Source organism: Cololabis saira, chromosome 23, assembly GCF_033807715.1.
Source record: "Cololabis saira isolate AMF1-May2022 chromosome 23, fColSai1.1, whole genome shotgun sequence".
NCBI lineage: Eukaryota > Metazoa > Chordata > Actinopteri > Beloniformes > Belonidae > Cololabis > Cololabis saira.
In genome coordinates this window covers 17,292,568-17,309,317 of record NC_084609.1, presented here as the reverse complement: position 1 = coordinate 17,309,317, position 16,750 = coordinate 17,292,568, and the positions used below count along the sequence as shown (strand labels likewise).

Genomic DNA, 16,750 nt, shown 5'->3' with positions numbered 1-16,750 from the left:
AGAAAAGAAAAAACATAAAATAACTTAAAACAATGCAATGCAAAAGTGTAACCTCTGCTGGAATATGACAGATAATCTCGAGCAGGAATCACTACATTTACACAATTAGCACTCTTATTTAAGGAAATGCAAAACCCTAAATTCTCACATGCTTAGTTTTATTAATTTACCAGACGTGCCAACGGAAGTCTATGTGGAGCCCCATGTTATTTTGATATCTCATAAAGTTATATTTTACTCTGACAATAGACCATAAACAACATATCAGATGTTGACATCAGACTTTTTGCCGTTTCATGAAAATGTTTTGCTTATTTTCAATTTGGTGGCAGCAAAACATCTAAAACAACAGTTGTAACAAGGGTAACAAAAGGCTGGAAAAGTAACTGGCTTAAATTAGAAACAACTTAAAGACCGTTAGGCAACTAAATTATCCTTCAGTTCAAAAACTGTGTTTAAAGTTGTCTTTAAGAAATTATTATAATATGTGTTTGTGTATAATATGCCCTAGAAAGCAGTAGAATGCCCCCCCACAAACACACACAATCAAATAACTATGTATCAGTAATAAAATAGGTACAGATTTTTAGTTATCCAGCTAACAGATAATGACTACTATTATATTTTGTCTTAAACAGCACTGACAAAACATTCTGTCCTCTCTTCTGTCTGTTATTCATCCCTTTTTGACCTCTCCCTCCTCTTTTCTTCCTGTACCCGACTGGCCTGCGTCAGGAGGGTCTCTCCTTATGGTCCAGGTTCTGCTCAAGGTTTCTTCCCTTTTAAGGGGGTTTTCTTTATCACTGTCTGGCTTAAAGGTTTTTCTCCTGCTAGAGGATTTTTTTAATTGCCATTTTTTATTTCAATATTTGCTCGGTGGTCATGTTTTGGGTCGCTGAAAGGCGCCCAGAGAATCCTGTGTTGTTATAGACGCTTTATAAATAAAATGGAATTGAATTGCGAAATAGATGCTTTAGAAAAGTGTTCAACAAGCAAGCTCAGTGGGGCATCAAGATAGGGGAAAATAATATTATACATGCTTTGATTTGTTCTGGTTTCACTTTTTAATCTTGTAATCTTTTAAGCCAATTAACAGCTTTTAAGACGTTATCTATAATAGAGCGTTGACACTTGCGGAGATAAATGCGACTTGCTATGGCGGCGCACGGCCTCTAGATGGCGCCACAGCTCACCGCCCCCAGGCAGAGATGGGAACAGCGTTAGCGACTTTAATAATCTTAAATCAGGCTTTTCACCTCATTTTTCCATGTGCTGTTTTGACTGCATGCAGATGCGCTCCTTTCCTCCTTAAATACACATCACATTTTTAAATAATTTCTATAGTCTAATTATATTTGTTAGAATGCTGAAGATCAATGTTTGAGAAGGACGACGTTAGGTGGACATATCCTTATTTGGCATATTCTCAGCAGGTCACTTGATTTGATCACTGATGTGGAACTTCATACGCATTGGGTTATTTTTTAAATCATTTTATTATGAATGTAGAGTTTTCAGTCTTCCATATCATGTAAAACTGATATCATTATGCCCATAAACCTCAAAAACTGGCTTGTAAAGTTTGTAAATCATTAACACGAGAGTAAATTAATGTTGGAAAAACCAACAGTGTTTGTTACAGTTAATTAGCCAAGGTCTTTCAGTTCTGCTGCGTGTATGAAAACTACTGTGGATATTATGTTCTGCTATCGATTGTGGTGAAAGCCAATAAAATTATGTTCAGGCACATTTTCAATTATTAATCTAATGTAGTTTCTTCAATCTTATGAATATAATAACATTTGACCAAAGAAAGGAAAAGAAAAACAAAATAAAAAACTAATACAATAAGCAACAACAGAGACTGATAACATTTATTCTGATTTCATGTAACAGCAAAACCTTCCACTCAACAAGGAAACGCCAATGTTTCTAACAACATTACAAGGTTTTAGGGTTTCCTAACATTTATAGACAATGCAGGGATGGCACCTCCTGAAACAGAACCAGAGCTGGTGAAGAACCTCTTAAATAATGACTGTTGTGGATTTTAACACATTGGCTTTTTGTGTTATGAGATAGACATTTTTCTTATTGTGTACAAAAATATGAACAAACATCTCTTTTTGTTAAACATATCCTCTGTATTTATTGCTGCTGCAGTATCAAGTATGTACAAGTTAACAAGTTTTGCACCAGTTAACAAACCGCAAACCCGGACACGATGACTCATTTTCTATTCTGTACTCGAGACAAAATAAATGATACTGAATTAAAAAAAAAAAAAAATGCTTTTCATACAAAGGAGATTTAGTTTTGTGAAAAAGAAAATGCACAACTTTTACTGTCCTAAAACCTCCACACAAGAAGCATCTTATATGTAAAACTTATGTTTACGGTAACCATATTTTGGGGCTGTCTATTTAAACTCTGAAACAATCTCAGTTGATTGTTATGCCTTTAAAGGCATCAATAAAATGTTAAATTATGCCCAGTGGAGATTCATGCATGATATAGTTGTCTGGTGTTGCTCTGTGAATGAAAATGATGAAGAAAACCCCTTTTGATAAACTTAACCCTTTAAACTTTAACCTTTATTTATCTAAAAAAAAAAAAAAAAAAAAAAAAAACTACATTACCGCTGGATGAAATCAAAGGTAACTCCAACTCAGCTGTCTGTGAGGTAGCGCAGGTTGTTGGTTTCCTTTAATTTCCTTACTTTTTTCTCGCAAGTTGGAGTAAAACTGAGTCATTTTCTTTTCTTCTCAATAGTTCTGCTCAATCTGAATTGGATTATCAACATGAACAACATATTGTTGCTTTTTTTGCTTTCTTACAGAGTTGTGAACCAAATGCAAAATGTTGCATGTTAAAATTAAAGTTCCATAAACATCAACCAACGTTACTCACAAACGCTGAGCGGCATGGAAGCAAAATAATTTTGAACCCAAATCCAAATACAGATTTCATCAATGCTGGTGATCAGAGACAACAAAAAAGTAATATTAAAAACATGACAAAGTAGCTCTAAAACATTTACTTTATAGGATCTGGGTAATAAAATATACTCCAACAATAAAAGCAATAACTTCTATTATTTAAGACCAAGTTTCAGCAGGTACTTCAGAGTTTTCAGACAAGGAAGCTGTTTTTTTTTTTTTGTTTCTTTCTTTTTTCTAACCAACAGGTTGATTGACAGTACAAGCAAGGAGAAATAAAAATATAAAAAGACATTAAAAACAATTGTGATGCCTGAACAAAAGAAATATATTGTGCTGGTTATTAATATGAATTATCTGAACATTTTGTAAAAACTGTTAAGGTGCAGAATGTCTTGTTTTCGCTGAGAATGAAGAGGCTACATATTCTTCCAAACTGTAGTATAAAAGAGGTCTAGACAGTACAAGTACTCCCCATTTGACAATGTGTGGCTGAAAACTGCATGTTTCTGTTCTGAAAGAATGCATTTATAATGTTTTTTCCCTCTCAACTAAAGACTTGGCTTAGAGTGAACCGAGGCAGGTTGACTGAGGAGAGATAATAGTTATTGTAATTTGGAGAAGAAAGAGGCACATCCTTATTAGTTGTCAGAATACTTCTTTGGACAAGGTGTGAGGGGAAACCAGGTCTGATGAGACATCAATACTTGCTGCTGGAACGGCTGACGTACGCATCGTAGATGGTGTCCAGGAATGAGCTGTCAGACTGAAACACACGGTGAGACACTAAGTATGCTGTTTTGTGCTGTTTTTTCCGCAGTCAACAAATGAAATGCACTTATTAGAATACCACAAACATATGCTCAATGAGGAGTGTGACATCATAGGCGTGTAATATATCAGATACACGAGTCATTTTACCTGGATCAGATGCAGCAGCGTGGCTTGAAGTTGGCTTCTGGAAAGAACTCCGACATCGTTCTGAAGTGAAGGTCTGGATAAGGTTGACGGTGCAGGACAGCTCTCTATAGCGACTGCTGACATCCCACTGCTCGGCTTGGTCTGCGTGAACACACTGGGAGAAAGGAGCATAGTGGGGGCCACAGTGGCTGGTATCCGCTGGGGGGAGATGACCTACACAGGCACAGACAAGTGTCACAGCATCAGTATTTTGTTGTGTTTAGAAAGGTAACAGTAAAGGAAAGATCAGAATTAGGCCTGTGTTGAAAAGATCGATTCTCCGATTTTAAATCGATTCTCATATTAATTCCTAAAAATCGATTCATATTTCTAAAGATGGATTTAAAAAAAAAAAAAAAACAAATTCCATCATTACAACTTTTGGTACTTTTTTTGTTTATGCCCAAAAAAGGAATATTTTGTTGGACACGAGAATGACTGGTGCCATGTTTTTGCCTTTAAATATGTTTAAAGGTATGAAAACATTAAAGTTTTCAGTTATAATTGCATAAATTGTCTATATTTCTTTGCTTTATATACTGTCTTGGGGTTACATTTGCATAAATGTTAAAAACCAAATTCTCATAAATGGGGAAAAAATAAAACCGATTTCATCCGTCTCCGTTTCCTCCCTGGATCTGTTTGATAATTCTGACCCACGATGTTTCTGAAAGCAGTTCTATCAGCATTCTGGGAGCTGATTGGTCCTTACAGCATCATTAGCTGCAATACTTGCTGTTGAATCTCAATATAATACTAGTATTAATATGTTGCATAACTAGACAGTCATAATTCATGCAACAGCTGAAAAAATTGTTTTATTAACAGTAACCCAAATCAATATCGGATCGAATCGAATCGTGATAATCGATTCTGAATCTTAAGAATCGGAATCGAATCGATTCTTGATATTTGAATCGATCCCCAGCCCTGATCAGTATTTATCATTTCCTGTGGTAATGAATCCATAGCCAACTGCTAAGCATGTGTACGACGTGCTGTACCTGAAACTGCAGTGCCGCTTTTTGACCTGCCATGCCCGTGGCCGGGTCTGGACATAGAGACGCGTTGGGACTTTCAATGTGGGTGGGCCTCAGGAATCGGGGTGCCAGTCCAGGATAATGTCGAGGTGAATCATGAGAAGTCAGGCTCTGTTCCTGCTGGACCAGCTGGAGCTTCTGGAGGAGCTCGTGAGGCGACACCACACCTTGCAACTGGGAAGGCAGACCTGACGAGCGAGCATAAGCAGTGGATCTCAAGAAAAAATATTTCAGAGCATTCCAAGACCTTTTGCTTAGTTAGCTTGAGGCAGTTTATCAGTTAAGAGTAAAATGGAAATTGGGATGCCAACTAACCTGTAAAGCTTGAAACAAAAAAGCTCATAAAATGTTAGAGAAAATAATCTGTAGATGTCTCTGACAGTTTACTTCTAAAATATACATCAACAGTCAGTGGTATTTATACATGATCTAATATTTCATCTTATTTTTATTTAAATTTGCTTCAATGAGTATGTGGTTTACATGCTGAAACTATGGTTATCCTTCTTATATGTGAGAAATGATACCAAAATAGATTTCTTACCTGTTCCCAGTGTGGTTGAAGCTGCCTGGCTGTTGTGCTGTTCCTCTGTCTGAGAATTTGACAGGGTGAGAAACATCTGGTGGCTTTGTTGTGCTTGAAGGTGGGAACATGATACAGAATCCCCCATTACATGCTGGGAGGAGAGCTGAGGGCTCTGCTGTAGAGGAGGCGGGTTTGGGCAACAAGGAGCAGCAGCAGAGAAGGAGGTGGCGAGTGGGTGAGCTGGATGGTGTTGCAAAAGTCTCTTTATTGGATCATGTTGAAGCTGTTGAAGCTGTTGAAGCTGCTGGAGCTGGTGATGGTGGTGATGCTGCTGAGGGTGATGATGAAACAGGTGGTGATGGTGGTGATGCTCCAACGGCACTCCGTTGTCACACAGCCGGTTCTCTGGGGACTCTGACAAAGTCTGAAGAACACCCCTCTGGGCCTGCATGAGCTTTGCAATGGCCGGACAGTGCTGCATTTGATTTGGCAGCTGCTCGGTAGCAGTGGCGGGACTCTCAGTCGCAACAATTGAACTGTCGCCCCCGGTAACCGGCCTGATACCTCCACCTGAGATGCCGATGAGGGAAACGCTTCCTCCTACAGAGGACACACTCTTGTCAGAGGCTATTGCGTCATCATAAGTCAGTGTGCGGGCTACAGGTGGACGAGAAACTTTTCCTGTTGATGTGGGAGCAGTCACAGTAGACGTTGGATGAGACTGATGCTGAGAGCCAAAAAGAGTGGCCAAAGACAGAGTTTTGGGCTCTGCTCCGTCGCTGTTCTGGATAAGACAAACACAGCAGGGTAAGACCAGTGGTACATTAGATGACAACCAGAAAAACGAAATAACTGGAAGAAAACAGTATACCTGAGTGTTTGGTTTAACTGGTATTGGTTTGATAAGGTTGGGGTTTCCACATAAGACACTGCTCCCACCAATCTCCTTTGGCTCTGAGCTTGAGTTTCCCTGAAAATCAGACATCAAGAAGACAAAACTGGTATAAAGTCACATGCTAATCCTCAGCCTTTTGATGAATTGATCATCAGACCTCAACAAAAGCAGACATTCTGGCACTTTGCTGGTCTGGAGCATTCAGGTGTTAAAGAAAGATCATTCTCTGATAGAAAGCATTCAAGATAGTTGCTGATCTTCCCAGGAATGGATGCCCCAGCAAACATACCCCAAGGTCAGACTGTGCAGCGCTCATGTAAATGCACCCAAATCTCAGACCATTCTGGCCGCACTGAGCATGTTTAATGTTAGCTCGTGACAAGTTCACAGAAGCACAATTACAGGAATGCTGAGCAAATGGGGAAGGGTTATCAGGAGAAAGCTTCTTCAGACTAAAATAAACACAGCAGCACGAATGAGGTTCACAAACTTGTACCTGCACAACAGGACTTATGGGACAATTTCCAGTACACACTAGTGAGACCAAAATGAAATTATTCCAAAACTAACCCAAAAATCAGAGTTTCAGCAGAAAGGCCTCACGTCTCAGTTTGAGGTTGTTTTACAGCCACAGGACTGGGGCACCATCCAGTTACTGAGCCAGCCATGAACTTGTCTGTTTACCAGAGTATTCCAGAGGCAAATACAAGGTCATGTGTATCAGTGTTCCCTCACCTTGTCATACACCGTCCGTGCTTTGGTCAACATCTGAATGATGTCTACTGATTTTGGTCCACTACTTCCTCCTCCACCAATCCCCAATACTCCTACTCCTCCGGCTCTTCTTATTTCTCCTCCTCCTCCTCCTATTCCTATTGGTATTCCTATTCCTCGTCCTCCTTTTCCTCCTGGGGACAACCAACCACCTTGGGACTGCACCAGGATCTCCTCCTGCTGGGCCAGACTGCACAAATAAAATCATAAGTATATGCACTTAAGTCTGAATACATGTGGGGACCAAATTTGAATTCCTTACTTGATCGTTTGTGTGTCTTAGTTTTGTGGTAATCATGACCAAAAATGTAGGTATGTATGTATGTATGAATGAATGTATGTATCTAATGACAATTTCTTTCATACCATTATATGTCCACTTACCTCTTCATCCTCTGTGCAATGCGTTGACAGTCCTCCATATCGTAGAACCAAATCCCATGGATTACCACTGTGGGATGGATTGCAAGTTGCAAGGCATGGAAAAAAAATAAATAAAGAAAACAATGACCTTTCAAACACGTTAGCAAAAGTAAAACAGTAATGAGCCAGTCTGTAAAGAAGAAAAATAGTGAAAATGTCTGAACCGTTGTGAGATGTGCTCACTGACAACAAAATGAGCATGCGGACCGACCGTACCATTACAATATAATAAACGCACTGGCAGGAAGTAACTTGATTTTGCTGCGATGACATCAAAACAGACACAGCTTATTTGTAAATATTAGCTCCGTTGGGGCTAAAACCAGGGTTCAAAATGAGTCATTTCTCAGCCAAACCGATGTGAACAGAAGCCATTAGTCCCATTACATACTGAAACATGGGCCCCAGGAGTCTGCTGAACGGCGTACACATGGCGAGTTAGGGAGGAAAAAACATCCCTGACAGGCTTTTGTCACGGGGTGAAACAGCAAACATTACAGTCAGTAAAGTTGCTATTTTTATGCTTCTTCTAAATGCAAATTGAGAGAATCAGCATCAATATGGATAACTATTTAATTCTAGTCAGTAAAGCTATGTATGTATTTCTAATGTGTCTAAGCATTACTGACTTTGTTTATTCCCAAAACAATTAGATTTTTGTTGTAAACTGTAAAAAGTGCAGCTGAGAGAAAGAGAAGATGAGAGAGACTAAAACACAGACATATACAGATTAATGAGTGTTTATTTATAGCTTGTGTATTTTTTTCCCTCATCGATCACTGGCAAGGTTTTTATTATAAATATGCTCAACTAATAAAACAAGTATTTTTCTAGAGTATAAGAGTATATATTTATATTTTAGTGATTTTAAAACACGTGAAGGGAAATACACACAGATTAACTATTTTTGGTCATTTGTTGAGTATTTTAAACAACTAAGTAAACATCGCAATGTCTTTTTTTTAAAGAAAGGGATGAACACACACATTGGAGAAAATATCAGAATTAAAGAAAAAAACTGAAATACTTGACATGAACAGGTTCTGAAAGTCAGTTGTGATTAACTTTTCATTAATTATCCAGCCCAACACTTGAATCGGATGATAAATGAAACAAGGACAAATTGGATGAAATTAGTGAGAAATTTGAGCAACACTTGACAACTTCTGAGGCTCAGTGCTTCAAACACATGAGGCAGGGTTGATCCACAGCCCTCGGCACGTCATGCAACACTTTAATGCACTTATTAGTTCCAAACAGAAAAAGAAATTAATTTTTTAAAACAGGTGAACGTTAAAGAAGAAAAGAGAAATGATCATGTATAACGAAAGAGCCAAGGGACTACACTAAGTGCTGAATAACCACGAAGACAACACACATTCCCACACAGACGGACAGAGCACAGAGGTCAATGTGGATGAGGGGAACAGACAGAGGGGGAGGTAGAGACGTACACACAGAGTTGAGTTGAGCCTGGGAAAATCGGTCCTGTACCAAATAAGTAACTGCAGTGGGAGACTGCGTGGTAGAGCCAGAGCCACTTAGTGTTCACAAGGGATGAGACTGTTAGACAGAGCCAGAGAGACTCACACAGTCAAAGTCAGACAGCTGGAAAATTGAGGAAAATGAACACGACGGATAGGAAGAAGTGAGGTGTGTGACGGAGGAGATTATCGAGTCCATCAAAATGGGAACATGTCGTTCTCAGAGCTCTTTAGCTGTCAGGAAATATTGTACAAACTGAGGTGAGCTAATGAATGTAAAATGCTGAACTCAAGTTAGAGTTGGATAGCAGGGGGGAGAAAAAAAAAAGAAAAGAAAAAACGGACATTTTAGATGCAAGACAAATTCTTTGACCCGCTGCATCTCAGCCACGCTGACAGAGAAAGACAGAGGATGGAAGTATAGAGGACAAGATAAAAGGTGTGCAAGGTGCTTTTGATAGATTACAACTCCAGAAGCAAAGAACCAAGCCTTATCTTTTTTTCAGCCAAACGAAAGGGAGAGACAGAGTGAGAGTGACGGAAGGAGGGCGGGGGGAGGGATGGGTGACACCACCAAAAACTGCACGAGACAAATGAGGGGGTGATCTCCAGTCTGTTAACTGAACTAAGAAGGAGATGGCAAAGAGACGGAGGGATGCGTGAAATCTTCACCTCAAGTTGGTCAACACAGAATCCACTCGACCGGGAGCTCAACTGACTGATCGTTTGGAAACAGGGATTCAACAGGACAACATGAGTTCAGGAAGAGGAGAAATGACTACAGAGAAGTAGAAAGACTCCCAAATCACAGGCAACTCTTCCTAATCTAAACAACGTACACTGGATAACGCAGTGAATGCACAACTTAAATCCTCTGGGACTACAGCATAACAACCATCACAGAGAGCACATTTGATGACGGTAACCAAAGAGGACCTGTATCTGATTTAGAAACTTTTATTCATCTTGTGTTATCGGTGTTGAGCTGGAAGCCAAACTGCAACGCCAAGACTAATCTAGAAATACTTTCTGGACTTAAGCTTTAGTATCATTAAAAAGAGTCATCTACTTACGGGTAACAGTGTCATCCACCAAGGCGGATTAAGGTTTTACTGTAGTACGAGACATTTTTAAAGAAAGTTCCATAGTTTCAGACATGATACCACCATTTTATCCTGTGCATAGTTTCCCGGAGGTTTGTTTGGAGTGAGTGCTCTTACACCAAAACACAGGAATGGAATTCACCACTTCGGGGGAGGAGCAAATACTGACATTTACAGCTTCTGAAACTTACAGCAAAGAAGAAACTATTATGTCAACTTTACACCTCACGCTTGAGGCTCAGCTGCAAGCATCTTTGCCCACCGAGTCCCAGCTCTAAAGAGACAGCTCCATAACAGCTGCATCTTCATCACTTGACTAAACCAAAAGGACATTTACACATCAGTGCCATCAGTCCACCTCCTCTGAGGTGAAAAATCTCATCTGACATCGTCAGTGGCATCTCTTATTGATATTTTTGCACAGAAAAAAAATTATAGGAGCGTCGACTGAAGATAAATCTGAACCCATCTGGGAGAAAGAAAGTGGCAATTAATACTAGACTTTAAAACCATGTTGAGAAGCTTGTTTCAGAAGAAACCAAAGCATGAGAGGCTGGAGGAGGAACCTGAAGTCAGATTTAAGGGCTCAGTGGTGTCAGAGAGAGACCTGGGATATACATATGTCCGTCCTGGAGGTAAGACTGTCTCTACTTTTGATTTATAAAAGTCTAAAAGCATCAAGTTAAACAGAAGTCTAAATTTAACTACATCCAGGATATTGATGAAGTTAGCTGCACATACCAGTTAAGATCCACATTAATGTCATTTTATGACAAAGGCAAACAAGATGTCAATATAACAATATTTCAGATGATCAAAGACACTAACCCACAGACAAAAATGCTTTTCAGGCCAGGTGAAAAGCTCTCTGTGATGATATCAGGAGCAACTTACTGTAAGTGCTTCTGGAGGGAAACCGTAAAAGCCTTGGGGATACTTGCCAGAGAAATTACATTTTGCAAAAGGCTAAATTTCTCTTCCTTGAATGTTGCCCCTGTTCTGTCGTATATCACCACAGTTCATTTTTAGCCTTAGGTGCCACTTTGTGCCAACCGCCATTCCAGGAAGTCGCAGCGGCACTTATGTTTGTCTAATGATAAGATTCCACGACCCCTCCACCATGAGGTCACCATGCACTGGGACTGGCAGCGTTGCCAGCGGCTTACAAATGATACGTTAGCCAACAAAAACACTTTTCTTTGGTGACATAATATGCTTCCCTGTTCATATCGTCCAGTAAATGCTCGGTAAATGTTTGTTTACTTGTGCTACATCAAGAACACCTACTCTTTTTAAGTGTTTTAGAGCACTGTTGCTATTTTCTGTATATACCCATTGCTCTAGTCCTTTTTTAATCTATTTTATTTACTTTTATTTCTTTAACTCAACCTTGTCACATGTATGCATGCTAAGAATTTCATTTCAGGCCAAACAATCCCACTAAATCACAGAAGCCATGGTGATAAAAATCTGTCTGATTACAACCATTATTCATGTCTCTTTTTGGGGCATTTCATTATCCATCTTAAATCAGAGCAATCAGTGGGACCTACCATTAGGTTTGACCATTAGATTTGCCATGTATCCACCTCCTCTTTAACTCGCATAACAACCCAGGCTCTGTTTTAATACAGGAAACAGCTATCAAGTGTGTTGTGATTACTGGTTTATGTGTTTCTAAATTTCTTTGCTTCCCATGAATAGTGAGTCAGCTTCCAGCTTCAAATTCATTTGCCATTACTGATGTTTTAACCACAGAGCAGCTCTGTCACGTATCATCTTTAATGAGTCCCAAGTGACTTAAAGGCAGGTGCAACAAGGTCACCAAGGAACATTTATCTCACCTAGTGAAAAAAAAATGCAACAAACAACACTAGAGGAATCAAAGCAGCTGTAATATATCCACTGATTCCACCTGCATCTTACAGAACCTTATGAAGAGTTCAATACAAAGAGGAAGTGTATTTCTGTGTGTGCCAGTGACTTCAGAATGACAGAGTGTTTAGATTACCAGGGACTGTGGCGGTGTATCTAATCTCTACTGGCTGCTTTTGTAGTGCTGTCAGACTCTTGTCTCACAGGCATGCTTAGGAATGTGAGTATGTGTGTGTGAGAGTCATTTGTAGGTCTCTCAGAGAGAATAAGCCTGATAAAATCCACTGGAACAACTCTGCTCAGCTCCTTAAATGGAACTACTGATTCACTCTCAAATGATCTACATACTGGCCTTTCATATTCTTGAATCTGATTTCTTATGATGGCTATAAATTCACCTAACCTTGTACTTCTTCAAGGACACATCACTCTTTTAAAATTACAATTGTAATCATTTCACACCAATATTGAAACAGATGTGTTGCTTTCCTTGTTAAGATGTAAGAGAAAATTATTTATCACAATTTTACCATAGCTGCATTAGCAGTTTTTTTTCATATCTCAATTTACCTTTACTCTGTGACACAGAAAGACAAAAACGGCAATAATCTCAGTGCTTCGTTTATTTTCCCAACACAACAATAACATTGTAGCTTATTTAGTCCATTATGTATCCAACTAGCTCCTCCTTAATCATGTTTTTCATTTTTTAAAACATCCGCTATGGCAAAGTTGATTAAAGTTACTATTCAGATCAATGCATATCTCACAAAGGAAAATATAGAACTCAAGTTCATGCGGATACACAGAGCCGGAGTTTGAAAACAAAAATTAAAAACCTAAGGTCATAAGAAAAACTGAAGTTTATAAGTGTGTGTGTGTATTTTGCCTTACATCGTGCATTACGGTAAAGGAGGAAGGGGTCCTGCAGCTGGAAGTCCAAGTCTTTTGTTATTGGCTCTGTCAGATTTTCCATGCTGAGTCGGTTCATAATAGTGAATCCATGTCTGGGAGATGCCAATCTGATGTTTAAATGGGATGCAGTACAGACAAATGTAGTGAGAATTCGGATAGGAGCCAGGCCAAGTGCAAACTAAAGTCAATTTAGCTAATTAATAACCTGCTGCAACAACTATTGCACTAATAAAATTTGAAATTTATTAAACATGTACATTTAAATAAATAGCTATTATAAGGACAGTAAATGCCCCTTATATTGTGTCAAAAAATGTCAATTATTAAAAGTGCCTTCAGCTTTAAAAAAAAAAAAAAAAAAAACAACAAACTAAAGCAACAGAGCAAAGAGTTATCTTAAATTACACAAAAAAATGAATTCTTCAGATAAGTCTTAGTGAGGGTCAAATATCAAAATGATGAGTAAAGTCATTTTAATCACTGACGTATGTCCTCTGCAACAAATCACGTTCAGGACAGATGTTGAGCTCTTGTAATATAGGTTCATTACCTTGTGTAGATAAAAAGAGTGCCTTCTACTTCTGTCTTCTCCTGAAAAAGCAGAAAAAAACATCAACCACGATAAAGAAACATAAACTTAATTTATTTACGTTACAGCCAGAGGTGTCAAGTAACGAAGTACAAATACTTTGTTACCTTACTTAAGTAGAAATTTTGGTTATCTATACTTCACTGGAGTAATTATTTTTCAGACGACTTTTTACTTTTACTCCTTACATTTTCACAAAATTATCTGTACTTTTTACTCCTTACATTTTAAAAACAGCCTTGTTACTCTATTTCATTTGGGCCTTTAAAAAAAAACTATCCAGTTAAATTGCTCCATCCGGATAGAGTGAATTTGTTTGTGGTTGTTTCAGATGTTCTTGTCCAGTTTTGTTCTTACATCCGTTGCCCTCAGATTCCTGCAACTAAACTTGGATGTACATTCCAATAAAGGTTAGGATAAATGATAACATGCCTCTGAAGTTTGACTTTTTGCACCATTACAATACTTATAGGCAACTAGTCATCATATCTTCTGCTCTCTGAAACACATGTTAAAGGGAAAGTTCCGTTATTTACAACCTGGACCTTATTTCTGGCATTTTTTATGGTCGTATACTCACCCAGAAAAGTTTGGTGTCATTTGGAGTCCTTCGGAAGATATTAGGAGTTTTGTGCGAGCCGCTTCTCCATATAATGGTAGCGAATGGGGGCACAGCGGGACACAGACGATGCAGCGTCTAAATAACACATTATTGCCGCGAAACTCGTTCATTTCTTTTATGAATCACTAGATCTGCTTCTGGGCATCTTCCAGGACCTGTTGTCTACATCCGGGGCTGTGTGTGTAACAAGGAAATCAGTTTGTAAACATGACCTCTGACCTGCATGACGTCATCTCTGTGCGCGCATCCTGGACAGGTACAGCTAGACTTTGCTAACGTATACTCTGGCTCAAAACGGTAAGGACGTCCATCATATTCAAAGTCGTCGTCCACAACCTCAGAATTTGACAAATATTCAGACATGTTTCAAATAACTAACAGTAAACTAACAGTAGCGAACTCCAGCTGTACACGGAGCTGTGTCTGCGATGCACGCACAGAGATGACGTCATGAGTTCAGAGGTCTTGTTTACAAACTGATTTATTTGTTACACACACAGCCCCGGATGTAGACAACAGGTCCTGGAAGATGCCCAGAAGCAGATGTAGTGATTCATAAAAGAAATGAACGAGTTTCGCAGCAATAATGTGTTATTTAGACGCTGCATCGTCTGTGTCCCGCTGTGCCCCATTCGCTACCGTTATATGGAGAAGCGGCTCGCCCAAAAACTCCTAATATCTTCCGAAGGACTCCAAATGACACCAAACTTTTCTGGGTGAGTATACGACCATAAAAAATGCCAGAAATAAGGTCCAGGTTGTAAAAAACTGAACTTTCCCTTTAATGCTCAATAGTACACATATATGGTTCTTTAATATATTTGCATTATACTAAGATGCATTCATTTTCAATGGCTTTTGTCCTTAATGGCTTTTTCCCCCTTACATTACTTTTACTTTTATACTTTAAGTAGTTTTGAAACCAGTACTTTTATCCTTTTACTTGAGTAAAAAACTTGAGTTGATACTTCAACAGGAGTATTTTTAAACTCTAGTATCTATACTTCTACCTGAGTAATGAATGTGAATACTGAAGACATCTCTGGTTACAGCAACACTTGTCACAGTCAGGCTTAACAGGTTGCTTGAGTTAATACATTCCTAAATAGTTTGTTACGTGGGAAATAGCAGCCATTTTTATGTATTATTCATTTCACAAATAATTAAATAAATATCCTCTATAAAAAAATTTAAAAAAAAAGAACAGATTTGGTGTAACTTACCATTGTAACTAAAGTGTGAAAACCCGCCTAGCAGAGTGAAGCTAAGCTACGTTAGCATATCGCCTCTTACTAAACCCACGACTTACCCACTCGTTGGCTTTGTTGTTGTACGTGTACAGGGCGACCTGGCTGGCCACGTCCATGATGTTGTTGATGTAGGGGTCTTGTCGCTGCAGGGCAGCCAGGCTGATGTCCAGCCCTTTAGCCGCCTGGCAGCTCCCGCTGCCCGCTACAGCTGCTGTCATTGTTCCTGCTGCAGAGCAGCTAGCCCACTGGCCCAGCACAGAGGCTTCTAAACTAAACACACTGCCGGGGACAAGGGGGTAGATATATTGGCAACTGAACGACAGTTGGTTTTAAAATGTACGAGTTTTAAATGTACAAGTTTGAGAGTTACCAGGCGCTAACTGTGTAGAGTAAGTTTAAGAACGGCCATGTTTAGCCTGAGGAGATTGTAACAACTCAGACATGAGTAGTTGCACGATAGGCTCAGCGATAGAGGTTTATCAATCAACTCTGAAAAATCGATATTAGTTTGCTACACAAAGGTTACATTTTTATATTATATTAAGTTTTTTTGATTATTATTAAAGTTGGTGCATATATACGTTTTTTTTTGGTGTTATTAGGTATTATTTCCGCGGCTCTCTGATGGTGAGTGTGTTTATTATTCTTAAATACATTTATAAAAAATTTTTTTTTATAGATTTAATTTGAGTTGACCAATTGTTATTCGTAATTATCCTAAATACAGTTTCCTTACGTGTAGGACGGAATGACTTTGTTTAACACACACACACACACACACACACACACACACACACACACACACACACACACACACACACACACACACACACACACACACACACACACACACACACACACACACACACACACACACACACACACACACTCAGTTTATATTGATTTGGATGAAGCCACAATTAATGACTGTAGACCTGTAGCATCTTGCGCTTTCCTATCCTCCCTCCCTCCCCTGCTCTCAGTCAATCTTTCTGATTTCATATTCTACATATCTGATTGTGCTCTTTATATAACTCTCAAATTATATGTTGGTGTCTGACTATCAAACTGATATTTCATGAATATATATATATATATATATATATATATATATATATATATATATATATATATATATATATATATATATATATATATATATATATATATATATGTGTGTGTGTGTGTGTGTGTGTGTGTGTGTGTGTGTGTTGAGTATATACACGCACACGCTTTGAACGGGAGCCTCATGATGCTCCAACTCGCAGTTACATTTCCCATATATTCCACTAGGGGGCGTTAAAAGATGCCTAATTCCCTCCTTGGTAAACGTACAGTATAAATCGAGTTTATCT

General features: G+C 38.8%; 2 protein-coding genes across 4 annotated transcripts in view; one reads left to right on the top strand and one right to left on the bottom strand.

Moving 5' to 3' along the window:
• dcp1b (decapping mRNA 1B) lies at nucleotides 1-15,803 on the bottom strand. 3 transcript variants are annotated; one of them, XM_061715157.1, is made up of 10 exons: nucleotides 15,455-15,803; nucleotides 13,485-13,525; nucleotides 12,914-13,041; nucleotides 7,519-7,585; nucleotides 7,096-7,324; nucleotides 6,337-6,435; nucleotides 5,484-6,249; nucleotides 4,904-5,127; nucleotides 3,861-4,073; nucleotides 1-3,705 (listed from the first exon to the last, which is right to left on the bottom strand). In XM_061715157.1, exons 1-10 carry the CDS (start codon nucleotides 15,611-15,613, stop codon nucleotides 3,640-3,642), a joined length of 1,992 nt encoding a protein of 663 aa, XP_061571141.1. In that variant the 5' UTR covers nucleotides 15,614-15,803; the 3' UTR covers nucleotides 1-3,639. The 3 variants fall into 3 exon arrangements, with proteins under 3 accessions (XP_061571141.1, XP_061571142.1, XP_061571143.1); XM_061715158.1 differs by lacking the exons at nucleotides 12,914-13,041; nucleotides 13,485-13,525; nucleotides 15,455-15,803 and adding an exon at nucleotides 11,039-11,433; XM_061715159.1 differs by lacking the exons at nucleotides 12,914-13,041; nucleotides 13,485-13,525; nucleotides 15,455-15,803 and adding an exon at nucleotides 10,115-10,382.
• cacna1c (calcium channel, voltage-dependent, L type, alpha 1C subunit) overlaps nucleotides 9,669-16,750 on the top strand; it is a 205,581-nt gene continuing 198,499 nt past the window's right edge. Inside the window, exon 1 of the mRNA XM_061715156.1 lies at nucleotides 9,669-10,779. Coding sequence (XP_061571140.1) covers nucleotides 10,656-10,779 — 124 coding nt within the window. The 5' untranslated portion in view covers nucleotides 9,669-10,655. The remainder of the gene's footprint in view (nucleotides 10,780-16,750) is intronic.